The 24,044-nt window shown below is 41.3% G+C and overlaps 3 protein-coding genes across 7 annotated transcripts in view; 2 read left to right on the top strand and 1 right to left on the bottom strand.

Annotated features, from left to right (window-relative positions):
* SCYL3 (SCY1 like pseudokinase 3) overlaps positions 1–5,148 on the top strand; it is an 84,592-nt gene extending 79,444 nt beyond the window's left edge. The window contains exon 13 of the mRNA XM_062192750.1: positions 5,047–5,148. Within this exon, the coding sequence (XP_062048734.1) occupies positions 5,047–5,055 (9 nt within the window). The 3' untranslated portion in view covers positions 5,056–5,148. The remainder of the gene's footprint in view (positions 1–5,046) is intronic.
* The window catches only part of FIRRM (FIGNL1 interacting regulator of recombination and mitosis), a 61,004-nt gene extending 39,666 nt beyond the window's left edge, over positions 1–21,338 (bottom strand). Inside the window, exons 1-8 of one of the 3 annotated variants that reach the window (XR_009865971.1) lie at positions 21,179–21,338; positions 17,153–17,192; positions 15,621–15,709; positions 11,045–11,149; positions 10,448–10,588; positions 9,369–9,534; positions 6,873–6,957; positions 5,143–5,281 (exon numbers count right to left, since the gene is read on the bottom strand). Coding sequence is in view for 2 of the 3 variants with exons in the window: in XM_062192743.1 (XP_062048727.1) it covers positions 5,143–5,281; positions 6,873–6,957; positions 9,369–9,534; positions 10,448–10,588; positions 11,045–11,149; positions 15,621–15,709; positions 17,153–17,192; positions 21,179–21,289 (876 nt within the window). In the remaining variant the exon portion in view is untranslated. The remainder of the gene's footprint in view (positions 1–5,142; positions 5,282–6,872; positions 6,958–9,368; positions 9,535–10,447; positions 10,589–11,044; positions 11,150–15,620; positions 15,710–17,152; positions 17,193–21,178) is intronic. The other 2 variants (XM_062192743.1, XM_062192744.1) reach the window with 2 other exon arrangements.
* A 70-nt stretch (positions 21,339–21,408) lies between these two features.
* METTL18 (methyltransferase 18, RPL3 N3(tau)-histidine) lies at positions 21,409–23,747 on the top strand. Of its 3 annotated transcripts, none has more exons than XM_062192751.1 (2): positions 21,409–21,615; positions 22,404–23,747. In XM_062192751.1, exon 2 carries the CDS (start codon positions 22,608–22,610, stop codon positions 23,700–23,702), a length of 1,095 nt encoding a protein of 364 aa, XP_062048735.1. In that variant the 5' UTR covers positions 21,409–21,615; positions 22,404–22,607; the 3' UTR covers positions 23,703–23,747. The 3 variants fall into 3 exon arrangements, with proteins under 3 accessions (XP_062048735.1, XP_062048736.1, XP_062048737.1); XM_062192752.1 differs by having other exon boundaries at positions 21,409–21,597; XM_062192753.1 differs by lacking the exon at positions 21,409–21,615 and adding an exon at positions 21,651–22,230.
* Positions 23,748–24,044: the final 297 nt, after the last annotated feature.

Genomic DNA, 24,044 nt, shown 5'->3' on the forward strand with positions numbered 1-24,044 from the left:
TTCGGATCAGCACGGTGCGCCGACCGCAGCGTGCCAGCTGCGGCGGCCATTGGAGGGTGAACCAATGGCAAAAGGAAGACCTTTCTCTCTGTCTCTCTCTCTCTCACTGTCCACTCTGCCTGTCAAAAAAAAAAAAAAAAAAAAAAATCAAGTAAATAAAACAAATCAGCAACAGTCTTATCTCAATTCACGCAACTGTTTGCTTCCAAGAAAGCCCATTTTCCCATTCTTCTTTCTTTAAACAATTAAGTCACTGAACAATTCTAAATGTAGCACACAATAAAGCTAAGCAAGGGAACAATGTAATGGTACATGCTTATTTTCTGAAAAACAAATTTCTACCAGTATTACATAAACAAAGGCAGGAATTACAGTAGAAACTGTATCTATGGGTCCTACAAATAAATTCCCACATAATTACAGAAACTGTATCAATAGTGGCTAAAAAATACTGTGTTGTCAAGTCTAACAGTCTCTTTCTGAAGACTTCTCAAAGAATAAATACCAATGTTTGAAGTTCTTATGGGGTGAACTGTGTCCCCTCCCCCCAAAATATGTTTAAGTTGTAATCCTCAATACTTCAGAATATGGCTTTAATTTGGAGATATGTTCGTGGTACACATTAGCTAAGATATGGTCATACTGAAATAAACTATGTCCCGTTTCCAATGTGACTGGTGTTCTTATAAAAAGACAATGTGAAGACACACAGAAAGAATACATTGTGATATGGAGGCAGACTGGAGTTATGTAGCTGCAAACTGACGAACGCCAAGGATTGCCAGTGACACCAGAAACTAGGAAAAAGGCATGAGATAGAGTATCTACAACCACATAAGAAAACTGCCCTGTTGACAAATTCCAGACTTCCTGCCTATAGAACTGTGAAAGATTAAATTTCTCTTCTTTTAAGCCACCAGTTTATGGTAATTTGTTTATGGTAATTTGTTATGGTAACCCCAGAGATTGATCCATTCATATGCTCACGAATACCATACTACTAATTAAATCCGCTGGTTGTATTTGGACATTTCTGGAAGCAAGGTGTTATGTTCTAAATGATGGTATTCCTCCAAAATTTATACAATGGAACCTAATATCTAAGGTGACATAATTAAAAGGTGAGGCATTTTAAACCTGAGAACCTCCACCTGATACACATCCTTAGGAGATGCCTTGCCCTTCCTGTCCTAAGGACATGGCAAGAAGGTGCCATTTTTGAAGCAGAGAGCAAGTCTTCACTATACAGTGATCCAACTGGCACCTTGATCTGGGACTTCCCAGCCTCTAGAACCATGAGAAAGAAATTCCTATTATTTATAAATTACTCAGTATTTTGTTATAGCAGCCCAAATAGATTAAGAACACAAGATAAAAACTGCTTGAAACACTTTTTTTTTTTTTTTTTTTGGACAGGCAGAGTGGACAGTGAGAGAGAGAGAGAGACAGAGAGAAAGGTCTTCCTTTGCCATTGGTTCACTCCTCAGTGGCCACTGCGGCCAGCGCACTACGCTGAGCTGAAGCCAGGAGCCAGGTGCTTCTCCAGGTCTCCCATGCAGGTGCAGGACCCAAGCATTTGGGCCATCCTCCACTGCACTCCTGGGCCACAGCAGAGAGCTGGCCTGGAAGAGGGGCAACCGGGACAGAACCCGGCACCCTGACCTGGACTAGAGCCCAGTGTGCCGGCGCTGCAGGTGGAGGATTAGCCTATTGAGCCACGGTGCTGGCCAAAACACTTTTAAAAGTTTTAACTTCTAAATTAATATCAGTAGATGAGTAATCAAGAGCAGATGGTGTTGCTAATCATAATTTAGTTAAGAATGGAAAAAGTATGCAGCCCATCTGAGAGCTCTATTTCAGGCAACAGTGAGTACAGGTAGTCACATATTATCAGTCATAAATTTGCATAAATGTTAGGTAAACATGAGAATTTGCTTGGAAAATTAGAATTTGCCAAGTAAATTCTGATTTTCATATACAAGCAGTTTACATAAACTATATTAACATGCTATTTTTGGTAAAGATTTGTTTATTTGAAAGGTAGAGAGAGACAGAGAGTGAGCATCTTATATCTACTGGTTTACACCCCTAATGACTGGAAACCAAAGTCAGAAGACCAGAATTCAGTCTGGGTCTAAAACTTAAGAGGCAGGGGATCAAGTACTTAGGCCATCATCCACTGCCTTACCAAGCACATTAGCAGGAAACTGGATCAAAGGCAGAGCATCCAGGACTCAAATCGGCACTCTGACAGGTACTGCAAGTGGGGCTTAACCCACTGTGCCACAATGCTGGCTCCCTTATATATATGGGGGGGAGGGAGGGAAGATTTTATTTATTTGAGAAGTAGAGTTATGGACAGTGAGAGGAAGAGTCAGAGAGAAAGGTGTTCCATCCACTGGTTCACTCCCCAAATGGCTGCAATGGCTGGGCCGGGCTGATCTGAAGCCAGGAGCCAGGAACTCCTTCCAGGTCTTCAACACAGGTGCAGCTGCTTGGGCCATCTTCTACTGCTTTCCCAGGCCATAGGAGAGCGCTGGATTGGAAGAGGAGCAGTGGGGACTCAAACTGGCGGCCATATGGGATTCCAGTGCCACAGGCAGAGGATTAACCTACTGCATTAACAGCACCCCCTCCCCCCCCCCCCCCAAATATATTTTAGGTACAAATGGCCACCATGGCTAGGAAATCCCCTGACTCTTTCCTGAATCTATATTCCACACCTTTGCTTGGGCTTTCTACATCTCACTCCAGGTCAGGAATTCTCATTCTCAGTCTGTCTGTCTGTCTGTCTGTCTCTCTCTTTTTATTTACTTGAAAGTCAGAGTTACAGAGAGAGGGACAGACAGCTCTACCATCTGCTGGTCACTCTCCAAATGGCCAAAATGTCAGAGCTGGGCCAGGCTGAAGCCAGGAGCTAGGAGCTCCCTCCAGTTCCCTCAAGTGGGTATCCAGGGCCTAAGTACTTGGGCCATCTTCCACTGCTTTCCCAGGCATATTAGCAGGGAGCTGGATCAGAAGTGCAATAGCCAGTACTTGAACCGTGCCTGCAGGAGGCAGCTTACCCAGCTACAACACAACATTGGCCTCTCTGTCTAATCTTATTCTCCAAGGACTAGCTGGGGAGTCTGTGGTATCACAATAAGAAAGAAACTGGAAAAGGAGAAAGTTGAAGATATGTTTGTACAGAATAAAGGTGGAGAAGGGAACAACTTTCCCAACTAAATAACTCTTCCTTTCAGCTAGGTGAGAATCAGAAAAGGTAACATGAAGGAGTGAGGATGAAACAAAGGAAAAACAAAGGATAAATATAGGCAAGAGAAAAAGAAAAAAAAGAGAGGGAGAAACAAGAACAAGGTGAACCTGTTCCTAAAGCTACTCCTTACTTTCTTCTTACTACCTTCAGAATCCAGTTTCAAATTTCTACCCTTCCTATAACGTCTGTTGTCCTTCCAAATCATCCCTGCTCCATGAACTTTTATTGGTTTTAGGATTTGGATGAATCCCTATACCTCCTCCACCACCATAGCTACAGGAAGCACACATATAAAGGAATTCCCTGAATCAATTTGTTGGTCTACAGCAGAGGAACTGTGTAATAAAACAGCTATTCTATGGCCGGTGCCGTGGCTTAACAGGCTAATCCTCCACCTTGCGGCGCCGGCACACCGGGTTCTAGTCCCGGTTGGGGTGCCGGATTCTATCCCGGTTGCCCCTCTTCCAGGCCAGCTCTCTGCTATGGCCCGAGAAGGCAGTGGAGGATGGCCCAAGTGCTTGGGCCCTGCACCTGCATGGGAGACCAGGAGAAGCACCTGGCTCTTGGCTTCGGATCAGCAAGATGCGCCGGCCACAGCGGCCATTGGAGGGTGAACCAACGGCAAAAAGGAAGACCTTTCTCTCTGTCTCTCTCTCTCACTATCCACTCTGCCTGTCAAAATAAATTAATTAAAAAAAAAAACAGCTATTCTAGGAAGAAAGATTCAATTCATCTTCCAATTATATGAAGGTATTTTTAAAGTTCATGAAAAATGGAATTAAAAGACAAGTTTCTTTTGGTGCCAAAAAAATTCAAATTCCATGCATGTATAGTTTTTTCACAACAGGCATTTTCCACATATTAGGAAAAATAAATTTTTTGCATTCAAAAAAATTTGGTACCAAAATAAGCTCATACATATAATTCCATTTTCCATAAACATTCTGAAATATCATTACATAACTGTTAGGTCCTAGATACTGTTAATCTTATATGTTACAGAGCTGGCGCTGTGGCATAGTGGGTGAAGTCCCAGCTTATAGTGCAGACATCCCATACCTGTGCCAGTTTGCATCCTGGCTGCTCTACTTCCGATCCAGCTCCCTGCTAAAGTACCTGGGAAAGCAGTGGAAGATGGCCCAAGTGCTTGCCCCTTCACCCAAAGAAGCTCCTGGCTTTTGGTATCAGATCAGCCCAGCTCCGGCAGTTGTGGCCACTTGGGGAGTGAACCAGCAGATGGAATATCTTTCTCTGTCTCTGCCTCTCTGTAATTCTGCCTTTCAAATAAATAAATAAATCTTTTTAAAAAAATCCTATATTTTAGGGCTATTATGAATTAAATAAAATTATTGGGTATGTCTGAGAACAAAGAACCATGTATAGCATTATTATCAGAAAAGAACCATAATCTCCAATTATCATACTACATATCCTTAATACACAATTTCACAAATCAATCCAATAATATAACAATTTTAAAAGGCACACACCTGGCACTTGTAGCACTCAAGACTGTAATGAATTGGTAAAGAAAAGATAGAAACTGTGGCTACATCAAGAATACCCTAAATAAATATAGGACAAAGGAATTAGAATTCTGTCCTAGGACAGAAAAGAATGAAAAGATCTGAGAATTGAGAATGCCTGCAGCAACTAGTTAGTATATATAGGAACGGCTGGTACACCCCAGAGATGATGAAAGTCCAATGCGGTGTTCTGGGAAAAAAGTAATAATGGGCTGTAAATAATCTCACAGATTAAAAACAGTGAAATAAATGTACTTTTTTTAGGTAGACTGATGCATATATTCAGACTGATGTATATATTCAAATGAGACTACAGCAACTACCAAAGAAATTAAGAACTACCATCAGACCATATTTTACCTGTGTATCTGCTTGTGTCATCTGCTCAGCTAACTGTAAGCAAGAATGGAAGGAGAAAAGAATGTCGTCACACAAGCTGGTAATTATATCTTTGTGTTTCAACTGGCTCTTTAAAACCGACTGGTGTTTAAGGCTCTGCCTAAATGAATAAAAAGAAAAAAATACAATCACCACATAAAGCAATTTAGGACTGTAAAAAATCTACTTTAAAGGACATTAAAAAATCATGATGTGTTATATATATCAGATGTGTTATAATTAAGATGTATCAATTTTACTTCTGATGCGGTTTTATTTAAGTAAGTTGTTTTTATTTCTATGCATAAAATATTAACTGAACTCTATGTGCCAGAAACACTAAAACCTGGGGATAAATAAATAAATCAAATAGACATAATCGCTGTCCTGTCTCCATGGATCCTGTGGTCTAGCACATTAAAGCATTGTAAGAACAATTAATTAATTATAGTTGTGATAAATCTTACAAATGGAAGAGCTTAAGTGCTATTCAAAGATCTAATCTAACTTATTCTCAGGGTAAGAACAGCAAGGAATGCTATCATTAAGATCTAAGACATAAGCCGAGAAATGAAAGATAAGCAGGAGTTAGCAAGGTGCACAATAAGAGACAGCAGCACCCCAGGCAGAGTGGAAAGGCCCAGAGACAGGAAGACTTGGTCAATCTGAACAATAGTATGAGAGCAGTACGAGAAGAGCTGGGGAATGAGGCAGGGTCCAGAGAGGAACAGATCATTACACTTGGTAAAATGGGCAGATTTTAAGCAGCAGAAAGACTTTTTGGGTAAGTTTTATTATTAAAAAAAGTTTAACAGTACATAATTTTCCATGAACAAGATTAAATTGCCCCAAGAGGCAGGAGAATAGACACAGACACAACCTGGTGGGTCAAGGCAGCGCAAAACTCCAGTCCCAAAAAAGAATGGAAGATTCTTAATGATGAGTATGATGTGACTATTCATTAAGCTCTCACTGGTGCCATGCCTAATTCTAAGCACTTCACAATAATACTATCAAGATAGTTCTATTATTAGTACTTTTATTTTCAGCTGATTAAAAATAAGACTCAGAGAAATGAATCAGTTATCCAACAGTTCAGCAGTAAATAAACTTCAGAAGGATTCAAGCACACACAGTATAGGATACTCTCAGCCACTGCACGATTGCTTATTGGCAACTGAGTGACTGGTGATGCAAGAACAGCACCTAAGACCTGGAAGTATTACAGTGACCTTTAATGTTTTATGCATGTGGACAAAGTAGAAGTTCTTAACCATTTTTACATTTCAACTGTATCTCCTCCCACCTCTAAGAATCTGAAGAATGTTATAGCACTCTCCCTAGGAACCCCTCACAATGGCCGAATTTCAGAGAGTTAAAATTACTTTACAAGTGGAATTAAACTTGAACAAATCAAACATATGTAATACAGAGTAATTCAAACATATGTAATACAGAATCAGCACTAATTATAGTTATTAAGCTACCTAAGTCTAGAACTAGGATAGAATGGCAGCAGGCAAATGGTTGAGATCTAGTGTGGTGCCTAGCCCATTATTTCAGAATTACTAGCTAACTAGGAAGAATTTTTTTAGGCAATTTAGCTTTGGATCTACAATTATCTGGATTACCAGTCAGTGAACATCAAACATATCTACACAAAAGTCTTTAAATGCAATCTAAGAAATCTTACGAATAATTAAGTAACTTACTTAATTATAAACTTCCAAGTGTTGGCATGAAATGCATGATCCATACTGGAAATAACAGAGCAGATATCCAATAATGAATGAATAACTACAAAGAAAGATAACAGAACTCTGAGGACATTCAAATGTCACATTCAGTAAGTCCTCCTATATTTTATATACTTATTTTCATTTTATTTGGAAGGCAGAAAGAGAAAGGAAGAGATCTTGAATCAGTTGGTTCATTCTCCAAATCCTGCAGCAGCCAGGGTTGGGGCCAGGTCAAAGTCAAGAGCTAAGAATTCGATCTGGATCTTCTACCTGGGACCTGAGTACTTAAGCCTTATCATTTACTGCTTCCTAGGATGTGCATCAGCAGAAAGCTGGAACTCAGAGCAGAGCCTGGACACAAACCCAGACACTCTGATATAGAACACAGGAGTCCCAGTGTCGTAGCTAGTGCACCAAACACTGCCCCCTCCTATATTTAAAAGGAGTCCCAGTGTCGTAGCTAGTGCACCAAACACTGCCCCCTCCTATATTTAAAAGGAGTCCCAGTGTCGTAGCTAGTGCACCAAACACTGCCCCCTCCTATATTTAAAAGGAGTCCCAGTGTCGTAGCTAGTGCACCAAACACTGCCCCCTCCTATATTTAAAAGGAGTCCCAGAGTCATAGCTACTGCACCAAACACTTGCCCCTCTCCTGTATTTAAAAGTATCTATTGAACATTTCAACATATTAAGATAGGTGATGCAATTTGAAAATAACTGTGTCAAAACAATTATTAAAAATGTTACATTTTTGATTTAAGGTTTTTATCAACTCAACTTGATGTGTACACCTCTCCTATGACCTAAAGAGAACTAAAATTATACAGTGGGATCAAAGGTTTATTATAACCAAAATATTTTACAGACCCCATTTTAATTCAAAATGAAAAAATAAACTGCTAAGGAAAGAAAACCCAACAGAGAATTAAAGCAAATTTACACAGTATTTAGTGTTTACACCCAGTATTTTACTTTGCCCATAGCAGATCATTTGTAAAACTGGTCATACTAACTGTCCTTTCTGTGTTTATTCCTCTTGACTCTGGGCTTTGCCTCATGGCTTGCTTTGGCCAAGCAAAAAAATAATAAAAGTGAGGCAAGCAATTAAAAGTGTTTGCATTTAGATAACTTGCCTTCTCTCACTGATCATGGAAACACTGGGTCCACCATAAGGTGACTGAGCTCAGGTTAGTCTGCAAGGTGATAAATTATTTTATCAGCAGTTTTGCCTCTGCCAACAGCCAGATGAAAAGTGAAGTTAATGACTACAAACTAACCGTACCATGATATACACAGAAAGTTATCTCTGCTGAGCCCAGTCTAAACTAGACTCACGAGTCATGAATAATTAAAATGTTGCTTTTAAGACAACAGATTTTGGAGTAGTTATAGAGCAAAAGATACTTAATATACTGTAAAAACCAACCTACTCTTTTGATTTCGAAGTTCTGAAAGTAATCTTTGCTTTTATACATTATTGTTTTTCAAACTCTGGGTCATAATCCATTAGTGAATGATTAAATGAATAAAGCTGGTTACAACCAGCCATTCGTTAAAAATACAACAATACAGAATGCATCACATGTAAAATGGGTATTGTACCATTATAATAAATAAATGGGTTTGGGCTATATACATACACATGTATTTACATGAGGGATATTCAAAAAGTTCATGGAAACACACATAATGAAAACATTATGCATAATTTCGATTTTTTGTAACAAAATAAATTTCTTTAAATTTTATTTTGCCATGAATTTCCTGAAGTACCCTTGTATATATCCTGGGAAGGGATGTAAATTGCATTTCTTGCCAGAAATTACGGTTAAAAACATCTGAAAAGCTACTATCAGAATATGGACTTCAGAGTTAATCTCTGTTAATCATCATGGGGAACTACCCAATGAATTTATTAGTAATATGCAAATCTATACTAAGGCACCAAGAATCAATTTTACAAATTCTAAAATTTAAAAGATTGAGGCCAGCAGCACGGTACAGTGGGTTAAGCAACTGCCTGTAATGCCAGCATCCCCTAAGGGTGCCGGTTGGAGTCTCAATTGCGCCACTGCTGATGCAGCTCCCTGCTAATGTGCCTGGGAAAGCAGTGCAAGGTGGCCCAAGTACTTAGACCCTTGTACCTACATAGAAGACCTAGATGGAATTCCTGGCTCTTGGCTCTGGCTTGGCCTAGTCCAAGCTGTTGCAGCCATCTGAGGAGTGAACAAGCACAGAAGATTCTCATTCTCTCTCTCTCTCTCTGTAACAGCCTTTTAAGTAAAATAAATAAATCCTTAAAAATAAAATTTAAAAGATTAAAAATGTATCCAGTAATATTTAACTTGTTTTTATACATATAATGAGTAAGATGTTATGGATCACTAGAAACAACATTGGGTTCAGTAACTGATACATGACTTACAGTCACGTACATCCCATAGGAAGCGGTAAGTTCTCTTCACTCACCTACTACCATACTCAAAATATCGTCATTCTGATCCACTGAAGGATCCACGTGAACCATGTCCAGAAGTTCCATCAGCTGCTTCTGAAGAGAATAGGCCTCCTTGAAAAGAGCTTGCAGAAGGTCTGAGACTAGGTGCAAACGCCCGGAATATACAGATTCACTATTCTGATCAAAAATAAACACAAATGAGAGAAAAAAGAAATCAGAAAAAGCTCAAGTGTCAAATTCCTACCTCTTACCATCAGAGACTATAAATTTACTGCTTTGGACTAAGCCACATATTCATTCAACAAATGTTTCATAAATATTCATTATATATAGTGTTCTTGGAGAGATGTAAGATATGTAAAATATGATTTCTGGCTTTCATGATCTGGCAAATACAAAAAGGTCAAATGTGTGACATTTTCACATTTTATCAGCAGAGAAGTATCAATTAACTAGTATCAAAACTGCCTATGCCCCACAAATTCTAGGCCCTTTAAAAAAAAAAAAGATTTACTTGAAAGAGTGATAGAAAAGGAGAGGGAAACGGGGACTCCGTCTGCAGTGACAGGGACCCAAGCACTTGGGCCATCACCTGCTCCTTCCAGGATACGTCTGTGCAGGAAAGTAGATGAGAAAGAGGTGGGATTCAAACCAGGCACCACAATACAGGATAAGGCCATCCCAAGGAGTGGTTTAACCTCCTGCGCCTCAATGCCTGCCCCAGGCCAGCTTTTGTGCCTTAATGTTTCTTCAGGAATAAGAGATGGACTAAATAACTTCCCTTTATAATAAGAGGTCCCAGCACTTTGTCATCATTTATTCATCAATCACTGACAGAACGATTTCAGGATCTCTATGACTCAACATAAATCCTTAACACTTTTTTCTTTATATAGCAGAAAAAGGATAAAACAAAAAAAATATTCAAAAGGACACTTTTGTGACTTCCTTATAAGCACGTTACTTAAAACAATTATTTAAGATATGCCCTTGTTCTATGGAGAAGTCCATTCCAATAATCTTATGTATACTCAGCCCCTTTGTTCATTAATTCTAGGCTACTTGAAGTATACTTAGACCCATTACTCACCTTACAATGTACAAATGTACTTTTGATTACATGGAGGACTGAGAAGGGGAGACTATGAATATTTTCTAAAATGATGGATTCCTGTGAGGCACAAACATGCTGAACACATCCTGTAAGAGCTCCTAAGACTTGTACCATTATCTGGAAATAAGGAAAGAAGTTTCATTCAAAATTTGTTTGTGTATGTGTGTGTGCGCACATACTAAAAAGGTATCAGACAGTATGCTGGGTGCTAGCAACACAGTAGTGAAATTCAGTCTATCAGAACTACAAATATTGAACTGGCTACTAATTACCTGGAATCTTAGTAGGTCCCTTAGTAGGCACACAGTAGCTGTTCTACACATATGCTTTGAAATTGAAGTTGATGATCTGTCTTATTGTAAGCTGTCTTATTCAAGTTGTATTAAATTGTATAAAAATTCAGAAATTGTATAAAAATTCAGAATTTATGTTTCTGTATTCATATCTTTAGTTCTAAATATTTAATTTCACCATTAGGCAATTACATAAAGGATACAGAGCTAACCAATGTCAATATTAAAGTACTCATACTCCAAGCTCCCCCTCTCTTAATTTCTAATACATTTTATTTACCTCTAAAATATTCCTTAGAGTGGTCTGGATTTCCAAATTTTGGCTTGATAATTCTTTGGCTTGACTGGTTAAGGCATACATCATCTCATCAAATAATTTTACAGTCTGTGAAAACGAATCAGGTTATAAATAAGAATAGAGATGCAAAGACATGTCTTCAAAAAGAAAAAAAAAAATTGGATAGGGGCAGAGTTTGGCTCAGTGGCTTATGTCCCCTCTTGGGATACCCACATCTCATATCAAAAACAAAATGCCTGGTTTGAGGACCAGCGCTGTAGCACAGTAGGCTAAGCTTCCGTCTGCACTGCTGGCATCCCATATGAGTGCAGGTTCAAGTCCTGGCTGCTCTTCTTCCAATCCAGCTCTCTGCTTATGGCCTGGAATGCAGTAAAAGATGGACCAAGTGTTTGGGACCCTGCACCCACGTGAGAAACCTGGAAGAAGCTCCTGGCTCCTGGCTTCAGATCGGCCCTGCTCTGCCCGTTGTAGCCATCTGGGGAGTGAACCAGAGGATGGAAGACCTTTCTGTTTCTCCCTCTGTCTGTTACTCTCTATCTCTCTCTCAAATAAGTAAGTATTAAAAAAAAAAAAAAAAAAAAAAAAAAGGCCTAGTTTGTGTCCCAACTCTCTTGCCTCTGGTCCAGCTTCCTGCTAATGTGCATCCTGGGAGGAAGCAGACAATGGCTGAAGTTACTTGAGTGTCTGCCACCCACTTCAAGGACCCAGATGGAGTTCCAGGCTCCTGGCTTCAGCATGGCCCAGCCCCAGCTGTTGCAGACATTGAGAAGTGAACCAGCAAATGGGATCTCTTTGTATGTGTCTGTCTCTTTCTGCCTTTCGAATAAAATGAAAATAAAATTGGATGGGATATTATTTAACTTAACAAATACACTTATTGAACCTAATTAAAAAAGAAAACCCAAAAGGTATTTCTGCAATGTAATACTTTTTTCAAAAAGCTTCAGACAGAAATTGATTTATTTCCCATTTCTGTGGTATGAATCTGTTTAGAAACATCAATGAAAAAAATCACTCAAAGTTCATTTATAAGGTATGTGACAAATGTAAATACTCTTTCCACCACAAATACTGACTTCCTACTGACCAATCAACACTCACATTTTTGGTAGTGGTAATGAATTTATCCTAAAATCACTTACTCACTATTCACTTATCTTCTAACCCACTCTTGTTTTTCTAGATGAGAGGTACAACATGTGTCCTGACAACTAAGATTTTGCTTGTGGTAAATTAGCCACCCTAAGATTTTTAACACTCAGATCATTCAAAAACAATTTAACATTGCATGAATAACAAATTCTAGAGACAAGGAAGATGGCAGAATAGGGAGAGAGCTTCTACTCTAGTCTAGGAGAAGATAGTTAAAAAAAAAAAAATGGAGAAAGTGCCATCTCAGGGAAGTCAGGGAGAAAATGGCACAGAAAACTCCATGCAAATTTGAGGGACACTGTGGATCCACAAGGAGGGTGTGGATGTGTACAACTCAGGACCCCAGCAGCCGAGAGCCTCAGCACCAGCTTTGGAGTGAGGTGAGACCAGACTGCAGCAGCCCAAGCCACTAGTGATAAAGCTGCAGGAAGAGCCTGGTGTGAGTCTGGCTTGGAGCCTTATGAGACAGTGTACCTGTCAATCTAGAGGAAAGGGGGGGGGGGGGGGCATGTTTCTCTCTCCCTAATCACCAAGCACTGGCATCCTGTAACCAGCTGAGAGATGGCAGCATCATTTTCTTTCTTATTTTCTTTCTTTTTTTTTTTTTTTTTTTTTTTGACAGGCAGAGTGGATAGTGAGAGAGAGAGAAACAGAGAGAAAGGTCTTCCTTTTTGCCGTTGGTTCACCCTCCAATGGCCGCTGCGGCCGGCGCATCTCGCTGATCCGAAGCCAGGAGCCAGGTGCTTCTCCTGGTCTCCCATGTGGGTGCAGGGCCCAAGGACTTGGGCCATCCTCCACTGCCTTCTCGGGCCATAGCAGACAGCTGGCCTGGAAGAGGGGCAACCGGGATAGAATCCGGCGCCCCAACCGGGACTAGAACCCGGTGTGCCGGCACCGCAAGGTGGAGGATTAGCCTGTTAAGCCACGGCACCGGCCTCATTTTCAAAATACATAACAGCTGACCCCAGCAACCAGCCAAGAGGAGACGCCTGAGTTAGGCTGGGAGAATCGACAGGAGGCTAGGAGCTCACAACTGTGCTGGGGCTATGAAAACACTGTGGCTGTGTGGGAGGGTACAGGGTGTGGCTGGAACTTTAGGCAGTCACTGTGGGTGGTTCCACATGCTGCAAGCTCCCTGATTCCCAGTTGAGGGTCAATGCTGTAGGATCATGTTCACACCAGGCATCTACAACCTACTTATCTTTGACAAAGGAGTAAAATAAATCCTGGAGCAAGGACATTCTCTTTAACAAATGGTGCTGGGATCTCCACATGTTGAAGTGTGAAGGAAGACCCCTACCTTAGGCCTTACACAAAAATCCACTCAAAATGGATCAAACACCTAAATCTATGACCCGATACCATCAAATTATTAGTGAACAACGGGGAAACCCTGCCAGACATTGGCACAGGCAAAGAGTTCTTGGAAAATACATCAGAGGCAGAGTATATCAAAGCCAAAATTAACAAATGGGATAACATCAAATTGAAAAGCTTCTGCACTACAAAAGAAACACTCAGAGGGGCTGGCGCTGTGGCGCAGTGGGTAAAGCCACTGCCTGCTGCGCTGGCATCCCTTATGGGTACCAGTTTGAATCCTGCCTGCTGCACTTCTGATCCAGCTCTCTGCTATGGCCTGGGAAAGCAGCAGAGGATGATCCAAGTCCTTGGGCCCCTGCACCCATGTAGGAGACCCGGAGGAAGCCCTTGGCTCATGGCTTCGGATCAGTCAAGCTCTGGCCATTGCAGCCATTTGGGGAGTGAAGCAGTGGGTGGAAGATCTGTCTTTCTTTCTCTGCCTCTCTGTAATTCTGCCTTTCAAATAAATAAATAAATCTTTAAAAAGTAAAAAGAAACAGCAAAGTGAAGAGGTAACTGACAGAATGGGAGAAATTATTTGCAAACTATGCAACTGATAAAGGACTAATAACCACCATATATAAAGAGATAAAGAAACTCAACAAGAATAAAACAAACAACCCAATGAAGAAATGGGCAAAGGACTTGAACATTTTTCAAAAGAGGAAATCCAGGCCGGCACTGCAGCTCGCTTGGCTAATCCTCTGCCTGTGGCGCCGGCACCCCAGGTTCTAGTCCCGATTGGGGCTCCGGATTCTGTCCTGGTTGCTCCTCTTCCAGTCCAGCTCTCTGCTGTGGCCCAGGAAGGCAGTGGAGGATGGCCCAAGTGCTTGGTCCCTGTACCCACATGGGAGACCAGGAGGAATCACCTGGCTCCTGGCTTTGGATCAGCGCAGCATGCTGGCCGTGGCAGCCATTTGGGGGGGTGAACCAACGGAAGGAAGACCTTTCTCTCTCTCTCTCTCTCTCTCTCTCTCACACTGTCTGTAACTCTACCTGTCAAATAAATACATAAAAATCTTTTAAAAATTTTTTAAAAAGTCCCAAAGCAAAAAATACCATATATTCTGCCTGACCTGTGATAACAACTAATAGAGCACCTAAAAGACAATCTGTAGAAGTGAAATAGACACTTTGAGAAGCAATAACTTTCAACAGCCCTTGTCTCGACGGTTGAGGAACAATTTTTTTCCATACAATTTGTTGAACTCTGCTTAGTACAGTGTACAAAGAAAACAGATCTTAGTAAAACATAAGAATGAGAATAGAAGGAGGAGGAAGATGGGTGAGAGCGTGAGTGTGGGAAGAATCACCACATTCCTAAAGTTGTATTTATGAAATTTATATTCCTTAAATAAAAGGTTTCTGTGGGGAAAAAAAAAGAAGAAATAATTCTTTTTTTTTTTTTTAAAGATTTATTTTCTTTATTTGAGAGACAGAGTTACAGAGGGAGGTCTTCTATCTGCTGGTCCACTCCCCAGTTGGCCTACAACGGCCTGAGCTGCACCGATCCAAAGCCAGAAGCCAGGAGCTTCTTCTGGGTCTGCCGTGTGGGTGCAGGGGCCCAAGGACTTGGGCCATCTTCTACTGCTATCTCAGGCCATAGCAAAGAGCTGGATCAGAAGAGGAGCAGCCAGGACTAGAACCGGCGCCCATATGGGATGCTGGCGCTTCAAGCTAGGGCTTTAACCTGCTGTGCCACAGTGCTGGCCCCAAGAAGAAATAATTCTAAGAAGTTTTTCAGACAGAGGATATTCAAGTGACTGTGAGTAAAAGTAATTTGGATAATCACTGATTAGCTTTAAATACAAGAATACATAAAATTAACCATAATTTAAACTCAATTAGTGGAGAATACATAAAATATGAATCACATAATGATCACACTAACAAATAGCATTCTCATGAGATCTATTCTTTAATACTCATATTTCAAGTATTTTGGCATATTAGAAAAACAGAGCCACAATTAAGAATAATTTACCTAAAACAAACTAGATTTTAGTAACCTTATAACATCTAGAATAAGACAATAATAATACTATACCTTTGGTAATACTTGCGAAAAAAAAGTCTGTTCCAATGTCAGGTGGTCCACATGAGGCAAAAACATTTTTACAATGACTTTCAAAATTTCTATGAAGGAAAACAGTAACATAGTCTATAAAAATAATAAATCACATCAGTGAATAAATTCATTATCCTTTACCCAATGTGAGACTATGTCAAGTGCTAACAATCTAAAGCTTTGTATAGTGTCAAAATGCCATATGTATACAGAAAAACTAAGGATACATAGTTGCTATGACTATTAAGTATAGACAGCAAAAAATATCAATATCTACAATAGCAAATAAAAAAAGGGGGAACAGGCACTGGGCATTTGGCCTATCATTCAAGACACTGGTTAAGATGCAGGCATCTGGGGCTGACACTGTGGCAAAGCGGGTTAAAGCCCTGGCCTGATGCACCAGCATCCCATATGGGCATTAGTTCTAGCCCCGGCTGCTCCTCTTCCAATCCAGCTCTCTGCTATGGCCTGGGATAGCAGTGGAAGATGGCCCAAGTCCTTGGGCCCCTGCACCCACGTGGGTGACCTGGAAGAAGCTCCACGGTCCTGGCTTTGGATCGGCACAGCTCCGGACATTGTGGCCATCTGAGGAGTGAACCAGCGGATGGAAGACCTCTCTCTATAACTCTTTCAAATAAATAAAAATAAATCTTTAAAAAAAAAAAAATGCATGCATCCCAGAGTGCCTGGGTTCAAATAAACAAACAAAAAATCAAAACAAACAGTGAATTAAGAAAAAACCAAAAACAACTGGAACAAACCTAAAATTCCAGCAACTGAGGACCAGTAAAATGGATGTGGATACATCTATTGAATAGAATCAGCTATCATTAAAACTCTTTTAAAGCATGAAAAAGACGTTCACAATATACATATAAAAAGTTTCCAAAAGAACATAATCCTCATTTGAATGTATAGAAACTTATATATACACAAAGGATGATGGGCCAGCAGGACCGTATTGAAATAAGATAAAACCATTTTCATCAAATCCTTAACCATTTCAGTTTTCAAATTTTGTAAAATGAACTTTTATATTCAAATTTTAAAAACTGTTACCTAAGAAAATGAGACCCCAACAGACAACATATTCAAAATTATAAGCAAATAGTCCACAAAGCAAAATGTAAATAGAATACACTAACTCAAAATATGCAATTTTCTGTAACTTTTTTTCTGTAAGTTTTTCTTAAATGACAGTGAACAAAGTCTGAAAGTTATGAAGGACAACAAATTTTGTTTCCAATAGGTCTACATTTGAACAACTAATACGTCCACAATAAAGAACACTTCTTTATTATTCATCCATATTTGGAATATCAAATTTTAGGCACTGTTATTGGAAGGAATTTGATTATTTCAAGTAACTAAAAGTTAGAGTTTATAACATAGAAAATGATCACATTTTAAGGAAATACAAAACTACAAGGTCATATTCATTGAGTTATGAGTGCCTTAGACCTTAATGACATTTAAGTATATCATACAATTAAAATAATTTTACTTACGAATATGTTCAATCCAATTATCAGAATGTTGACACATAGAGTAAAATAATTAAGGAAGACACTATCAAACCAGAATATTCACTACTAAGAATTAATTCACAAAATCACTTTCTTGAAATGTAAGCAAAGATCTTTAAGAAATTGAAATTAGACTCAAATTATGGGCTTAATTTTCCTTTGAAAAAATTCAATGTTTAACAGGTAAACAAGCAGTATGGTGAAAATGAGGAACTACTTTCAAAACTGCTCAAGGATAAGTTTGCCTCTTCAAACCATGTGCAGTCATGAAGCAATCCTGACAGGTGACAAGCAATGGTCCAATAATCCACCGACTTCAGGTTTACATGACAGGAAACAAATTTCTCCATGGCATTTCAGCAGTATTTTATTTGTACCCATCTTTACGTCACTCAATACTTTCTTCTTTCCATGTTACTTGCATACCTATCTTAACCTTATCAGGCTGAAATTCTACTTATAGCAGGGGCTAAGAAATATGTGCCAAATTATCTTATGTTCAATACAAAAGTTAACAGTAATCACATTCTAAACTATATCACTGTCAGCATGGAGAATAACTGTTAGAAATACTTTACAAAATAAACATAACAACTGGGGCCATCACTGTCGTGCCGCAGGCTAAGCTGCCACCTGAGACACTGGAATCCCATATGAAGTGCTAGTTCCAGTCCCAGCTGCTCTGCTTGCGATCTAGCTCCCTGCTGATGCACCAGGGAGGGCAGCAGAGGATGGCTCAAATGCTTAGGCCTCTGCCATCCACGTGGGAGACCTGTATGGAATTCTAGGCTCCTGACTTAAGCCTAGCCTAGCCTATACCTGCAGTTTTGACTATTTAGGAAGTCAATCAGCAGATGGAGGATCTCTGTCTCCTTTCTCTGTAACTCTGCCTTTCAAATAAATCTTAAAAAAAAAAAAAAAGTAAGAATCATTAAAGAATATAAGGATCATTAAAGAATACATCAACAAGAAAAATAAATACCCTTAACTCTATTACACTGATACAAAAATTGGTTCCTTTCTCAAATTGGTTCCTTACTTATTTTGCGTATATACTCATGTTACTACAGTAGCAACCAAAATGAGTCATCATAGTAAACACATGTGAGTTCAGTAGTATAGAATTTATCTTAAGGAAAAGCTTCGGTAAAGCTCAAAAAATTTCCACTATCCCAAAGTTAGTATTGTTTATATAGTCATGAAAGACTAGAAAATAAGTAACATGAAAGATATGAAAATAACTATGTTTGGAAGATGGATTGCAGATTTAATACAAACTTGCATTTGTTGAAAATGACAAATACTACCAAACTTAAAAAAATACTTTCTACTGAGACTGCAAACATTTTTAAAACATTAAATATTGTTAGCCCTTTCCTGAATGCTTAGTATCTGCCAGGCACTGTTCTCAGTGCTGAGATTAATCAGTGAACAAAACCAAGTTCCTACCTTTATGAACTTTATAGTACAGTGAGAAGTAGAAAATTAACAAAGCAAATAAAGATAATTTCTGGGCCGGGTTTTCTGAAGTAGTGGGTTAACCCACTGCCTGCAATATCAGCATCCCATATGAAAACTGGCTGGAGCCATGGCTGCTCCACTTCTGATCCAGCTCCTTCCTAATGCGCCTGGGAAGGCAGTGGAAGATGGACCAAGTGCCTGGGCCCCTACACCCACTGTGACATCCAAATGGAGTTCCTGGCCTCTGGCTTCCGTCTGACCATTGTGGTGGCCATCTAGGGAGTGAACCAGCATACAGAAGTGTATGCACTCTAACTGCCTTTCAAATAAATCTTAAGTGTAGTGGTAAAAGTGTAGTGGACTAAGGTTTCTGAAAAGGCCCCTCTGGGGAGGTAACATTGGAGCCAAGACCTGAATAATGAGATGGACAAAAAGCTAACCTGAGCACAAGATCCTGAGGCAGGAGAGCTTGATGTCAAAGTGTTTATGGAGAGAGTATAGTTACTACGTATGAGAAGGACAAAGCTTAGAGCAATTGGAGCCTTGGATATAAGTTTGGATTTTATCCCCAATTGGACAAGTCATCGGGGTTGGTTTAAAAAAAGGAAGTGTTTTTCACTGAAAATTTTTTTGAAGGACAAATTACGGAAGGACCCAAGCAGAAACAAGCAAACCATTAACAGTACAGGCGATAGGAGTTTTGAACCAGATTGGTAGCAATGGGGATGGAGATAAGTGGACCAACTGAAGATAGAATTCAGAGCCAGAAACAACAGAATTTGTGGACTGGGTATGAGAGAAGATTCAAGGCTTTGGTTTGTGAAACTATTTACTCAAATGAAGAAAACCGGAGTAAGAAACAAGTTAGGTCCCTTTGAGTATGTTAAGCTTGAGATGCAAAACGAGATGAAAATATTGCCTTTGAATTTAATGAAGTCCTTCTGTAAGCTTCAGGGGAAATGAAGTCCTTGTTCCTTATCTTTGTTCCCTAACAGCCCAACACCATGCCTGATGCACATGTACAAACAAACGCTTTTGAGTAGGATAGCTCTTCATTTCCAAGTCCAACTCCTTGAGGACAAATCCACATCTACACAATGACTTAAAAAAAGGGCTTTGATGCCATCTGGGATTCTGGCATCTGAGTGAATGGCTGCTATGTGAAGGTAATATTTAGTTACTTTGGGCTTTAGCTGTGAAAATTATTTGTAGGGCCTGCACTGTGGGATACTGGGTAAAGCTGCCACCTGTAGCGCCTGCATCCCCGTATGTGCCCCTAGTTCAGGTCCCGGCTGCTCCACTTCCCGTCCAGCTCTCTGCTATGGCCTGGGAAAGCAGAAGATGGCCCAAGTCCTTGGGACCCTGCACCGACGTGGGAGACCCAGAAGAGCCTCCTGGCTCCTGGCTTCGGGTTGGTGCCATTGTGGCTATCTGAAGAGTGAACCAGCAGATGTAAGACCTCTCTCTCTCTCTCTGCCTATCTGTAACTCGGCCTTTCAAATATGTCTTTAAAAAGAAAAAAGAAAATTGTGCAGTGTCGAGACTTTATATATTTTTCTTTTTAAAATTTATTTATTTGAAAGGCAGTTACAAAGAGAGAGAGGAGAGGCAGAGAGAGAGTCTTCCATCTGCTGATTCACTCCCCAATTGGCCACAACGTCTGGAATTGCGCCCATCTGAAGCAAGGAGCATGGAGCTTCTTCAGGTCTCCCATGCAGGTGCAGGGGCCCAAGGACTTGGGCCATCTTCTACTGCTTTCCCAGGCCATAGCAGAGAGCCGGTTTGGAAGTGGAGTACCCGGGTCTTGAACCGGCACCTATATGGGATGCAGGCCCCGATCATTTTATTTTTCTTATGAGTGTAATTTCATGTCATCGGTGACCTCAAAGACAAAAACAAAAACTAAAAACCTTTTCCCATGAGGGCCTAGGACTCCTGTCACATTTACAAGGGCGTGAACCTACTAAGGAATGGTCTACAGCTGGACAACAGTCATTTAACAGCTCAAGGCCACAGGTGGACGCCAACAAGAAATGGAGCGGGTCTACCTAACCAGCAATACAGGAAAAGGGGTCCGGGGCAGGCGACGAAAGGGGAAACTGCGTCCTTTAATTCGCACAGTCCTGAGGACGGCGTTATCCAAATTCATCACCCAACTGACAGATGGTAAAAGCTCAGAGCATCTCTCCCGCCGTACTTCACAAAGCCAGGGCTGGCCGTGCAGGTCGGGTCTGAGCCCTTGCAGCTCCCCCTGCTCACATGCAAAAGCATTTACATTTAGTTGCAAGCAAATGGGAGACAACGCCAGAACCAGTTCACAACACATCTTGGAGCCCTACCAGAGCCCAAGCCAGAGGGCCGCGATCTCGATGCCCACGGTTCTCACTCAACTCTCCTGGACCTCTCTATGCATCCCACTCACCAAAACAGGGGTTCAGGCCCCAGCAAGGCAACACAGCCCGGCGGGGGAAGGGGTACGACGGGGCAGAGGACGGACTCGCGACCCGAACGCGCCTCTCGCGGCGTGGGAATGACAAGCAAGGATATGAGGAGCCGGGGCAGAACGGACGGCAGCTCCCGGCGGCATAGTTCCTCCGGCCAGCCGCTTAACTCGTCCAGGGCGAGCGCGCCGGGTGGGACCGCACGCTCCTGAGCCATGCTGCGCCCCACGGCGGAGCTTCAAACCGAGCCCGCCACAGCCCGCACCGGAAACGGCCGCGGTCCCGGCAGGCCTTGCGGGCCCCCCGCGCCCTCCGAACCATAGAGAGGAAGCGCCCGCGCCCTCCGAACCATAGAGAGGAAGCCGGCTGGGTTCCTCGTAGCTGGACAGAAAGCCGGGCTTCTCAGGCCCCCGGAGGACTCAACTCGCTGGTTTGCGGTTTCCGTCGGGAGGACGCGATGCGACACGAGGGTTTTATTTTTGTGCCTGGTGAGCCCAGTTCACGCCGGACAGCGAGAGTCCCCGGGTCTGCATGCTGTAAACGGTACACTGAGTTGGGGGCGCTTCTGGGAGGTGAGGGCCGGAAGGCCCCAGGTCGCTGCCTTCGCCCCGGTGGGGAATGGAGATGGCGCATCTGGGGTTTGAGCTGAGCCCCAGCCCTCATAAAGGGTGGCTTCAGCCTTTTAACCGTGCGATCAAGGAAATAAAGACCCCAAATGCTTCAGTTGCGGTGCAGATCGGCGCAAATCAATCAAATGTCTCGCACCGTGGGTAAAGATTCCCAAAAAGTTACTTCCCCAGACGGCTGGTGCGGTGCCCGTGTTTCGGAACTGTTGTACAGTTAAATTAATTCCTCCGAAATTACCCCCAGCGTTGCTGGTCCGGACTAAACGTTTGGTAATGAAGGAATTTGGGTGAATCGCCTTGCGCCGCACACACCTGTGCCGGCTCACTTAGCAAAATACACTCTTGAGCATCTGGTACTTGACCCAGCAACAGACAGAAGTGTACGTTTGGGCACAGACAGGACAGTTGAAAGACAGCCGGAGAGCGAGGCCGTCCGGTCTGAAAATCTCGGACTTGATGCCTGTTCTGGCCGTTGGGACTGCTGCTGTTCTTTCGTTTTCAGCGTTTGTTTTCCAACTTTGGAACCCTTAAGGTTTGCATGTTTTTGTTTTTACAAATCTCTGATTTCCACGCTCCTGCCCCTTCCCACACACAGCTGCTTTTTTTTGCTTTTAGAAAAGGCAGCTGTGGGGCAGGGAGGAAGCGATTTAATGCTGCAGTCTAGCGAGGTGTGACTTTCTGCTTTTATCGTTCCCTTTTTTCCAGAACTAAACTGATAGAGAGCAGCGATCTCCAAAAGTCATCTGGAAACATCTCTGAATATTTGGAACAGTGTGTAAGCAGCTAAAGAGAAACTAACAAAAAAAAGTAAAATGAATAATTGAGGCAGGTTTCTGTGTGTCACCACTTTCTATCCAGAAGTTGAAGAATCTTCCTTTGAATTTAAGGATTTTGTGTTTTTAATAAGAGATGACCTTTCAATTTAATTTCGCTATAGAAGACCATCTGGAAAATGAATTAACACCCCCTGGAGTTGCAGCAGTGACTGTGGGTTCCTCAAAAGAGTTGTCAGTCTCAAAAAGTCAAAAGGAGAAACAGAAGGACTTGGCTCCAGCTCCAGTGTGGGAACCTAAGTCAGTGGGGAACGCAGTTTCCTGTCAACACACAGACAACCTATGCAGTGCGACTGACAGTTCAAGGCTCTTGGAGCCACATGAAAAGCAGTGCTGCTTGAGAGTTGCCAAAGAGCATGTTATGCCCACAGATGTAAAGAAAGTGTTAAAAAATAAAGTCATAGACACTGTACCAGGTCTCCAGAATGTCAGCCTGTCAGTAGTGAAGACCACCTTGTTGAAGGAGAGCTGCCCTGGAGAAAACATAGTTTCAAAGAGCTTTTCTTGTCACTCTGATCTGATTACAGGTGTTTATGAAGGAGGCTTAAAAATCTGGGAATGTACCTATGACCTCCTGGCTTACTTCACAAAGGCCCAAGTAAAGTTTGCTGGCAAAAAAGTGTTGGATCTTGGCTGTGGATCAGGGTTGCTGGGTATAACTGCATTCAAGAAAGGGGCCAAAGAAGTTCATTTTCAAGATTATAATACGATGGTGATTGATGAAGTAACCTTACCTAATGTAGTGGCTAACTGCACTTTGGAAGGTGAAGAAAATGATGTAAAAGAGCCAGATGTGAAAAGAGGGAGGAATTCAAGAATAGCAGAAGAGCTATGCAAATGCCGGTTCTTTTCTGGGGAGTGGTCTGAGTTCTGTAACTTTGTCCTGAGCAGTGAGGAACTCTTTGTAAAATATGACCTCATTCTCACTTCAGAAACCATTTACAATCCAGATTACTATAGTACTTTGCACCAAACATTCCTTAGACTGTTGGGAAAAAATGGACAGGTGCTTTTGGCCAGCAAAGCACATTATTTTGGTGTAGGTGGAGGTGTTCATCTGTTTCAGAAGTTTGTAGAAGAAAGGGATGTATTTGAAACTAGAACACTTGAAATCATTGATGAAGGACTAAAGAGGTTCCTAATTGAGTTGACTTTTAAGTGCCCTAATTAGTGTTCACTGGATGTCCTAAGTGAAATAAACAGATTGACAAAAACATGTTTTGAATATTTAATTTTGGTTTTTCTATTATTATTTTGTTATGAATTTTTTTGTTTTGTTTATCCAGATAGACCAACTGTGTAGCAACCTTGTACTTACTGGGTAAGACTGAGGAAGTATCCCTAGGTGTTTGATGAACTCCTTAGGAAATCATTTTGTAGTGAAGTTCTCTTTCTTCCTCCTTCGTTTGCCTTTTCTAACACCTTTTTTTTTAAGGATTTATTTTTTTATTTATTTGAAAGAGTTACACAGAGAGAGGAGAGGCAGAGAGTGAGTGAGGTCTTGCATTCGATG

The sequence above is a fragment of the Lepus europaeus genome, chromosome 5, assembly GCF_033115175.1.
Source record: "Lepus europaeus isolate LE1 chromosome 5, mLepTim1.pri, whole genome shotgun sequence".
NCBI lineage: Eukaryota > Metazoa > Chordata > Mammalia > Lagomorpha > Leporidae > Lepus > Lepus europaeus.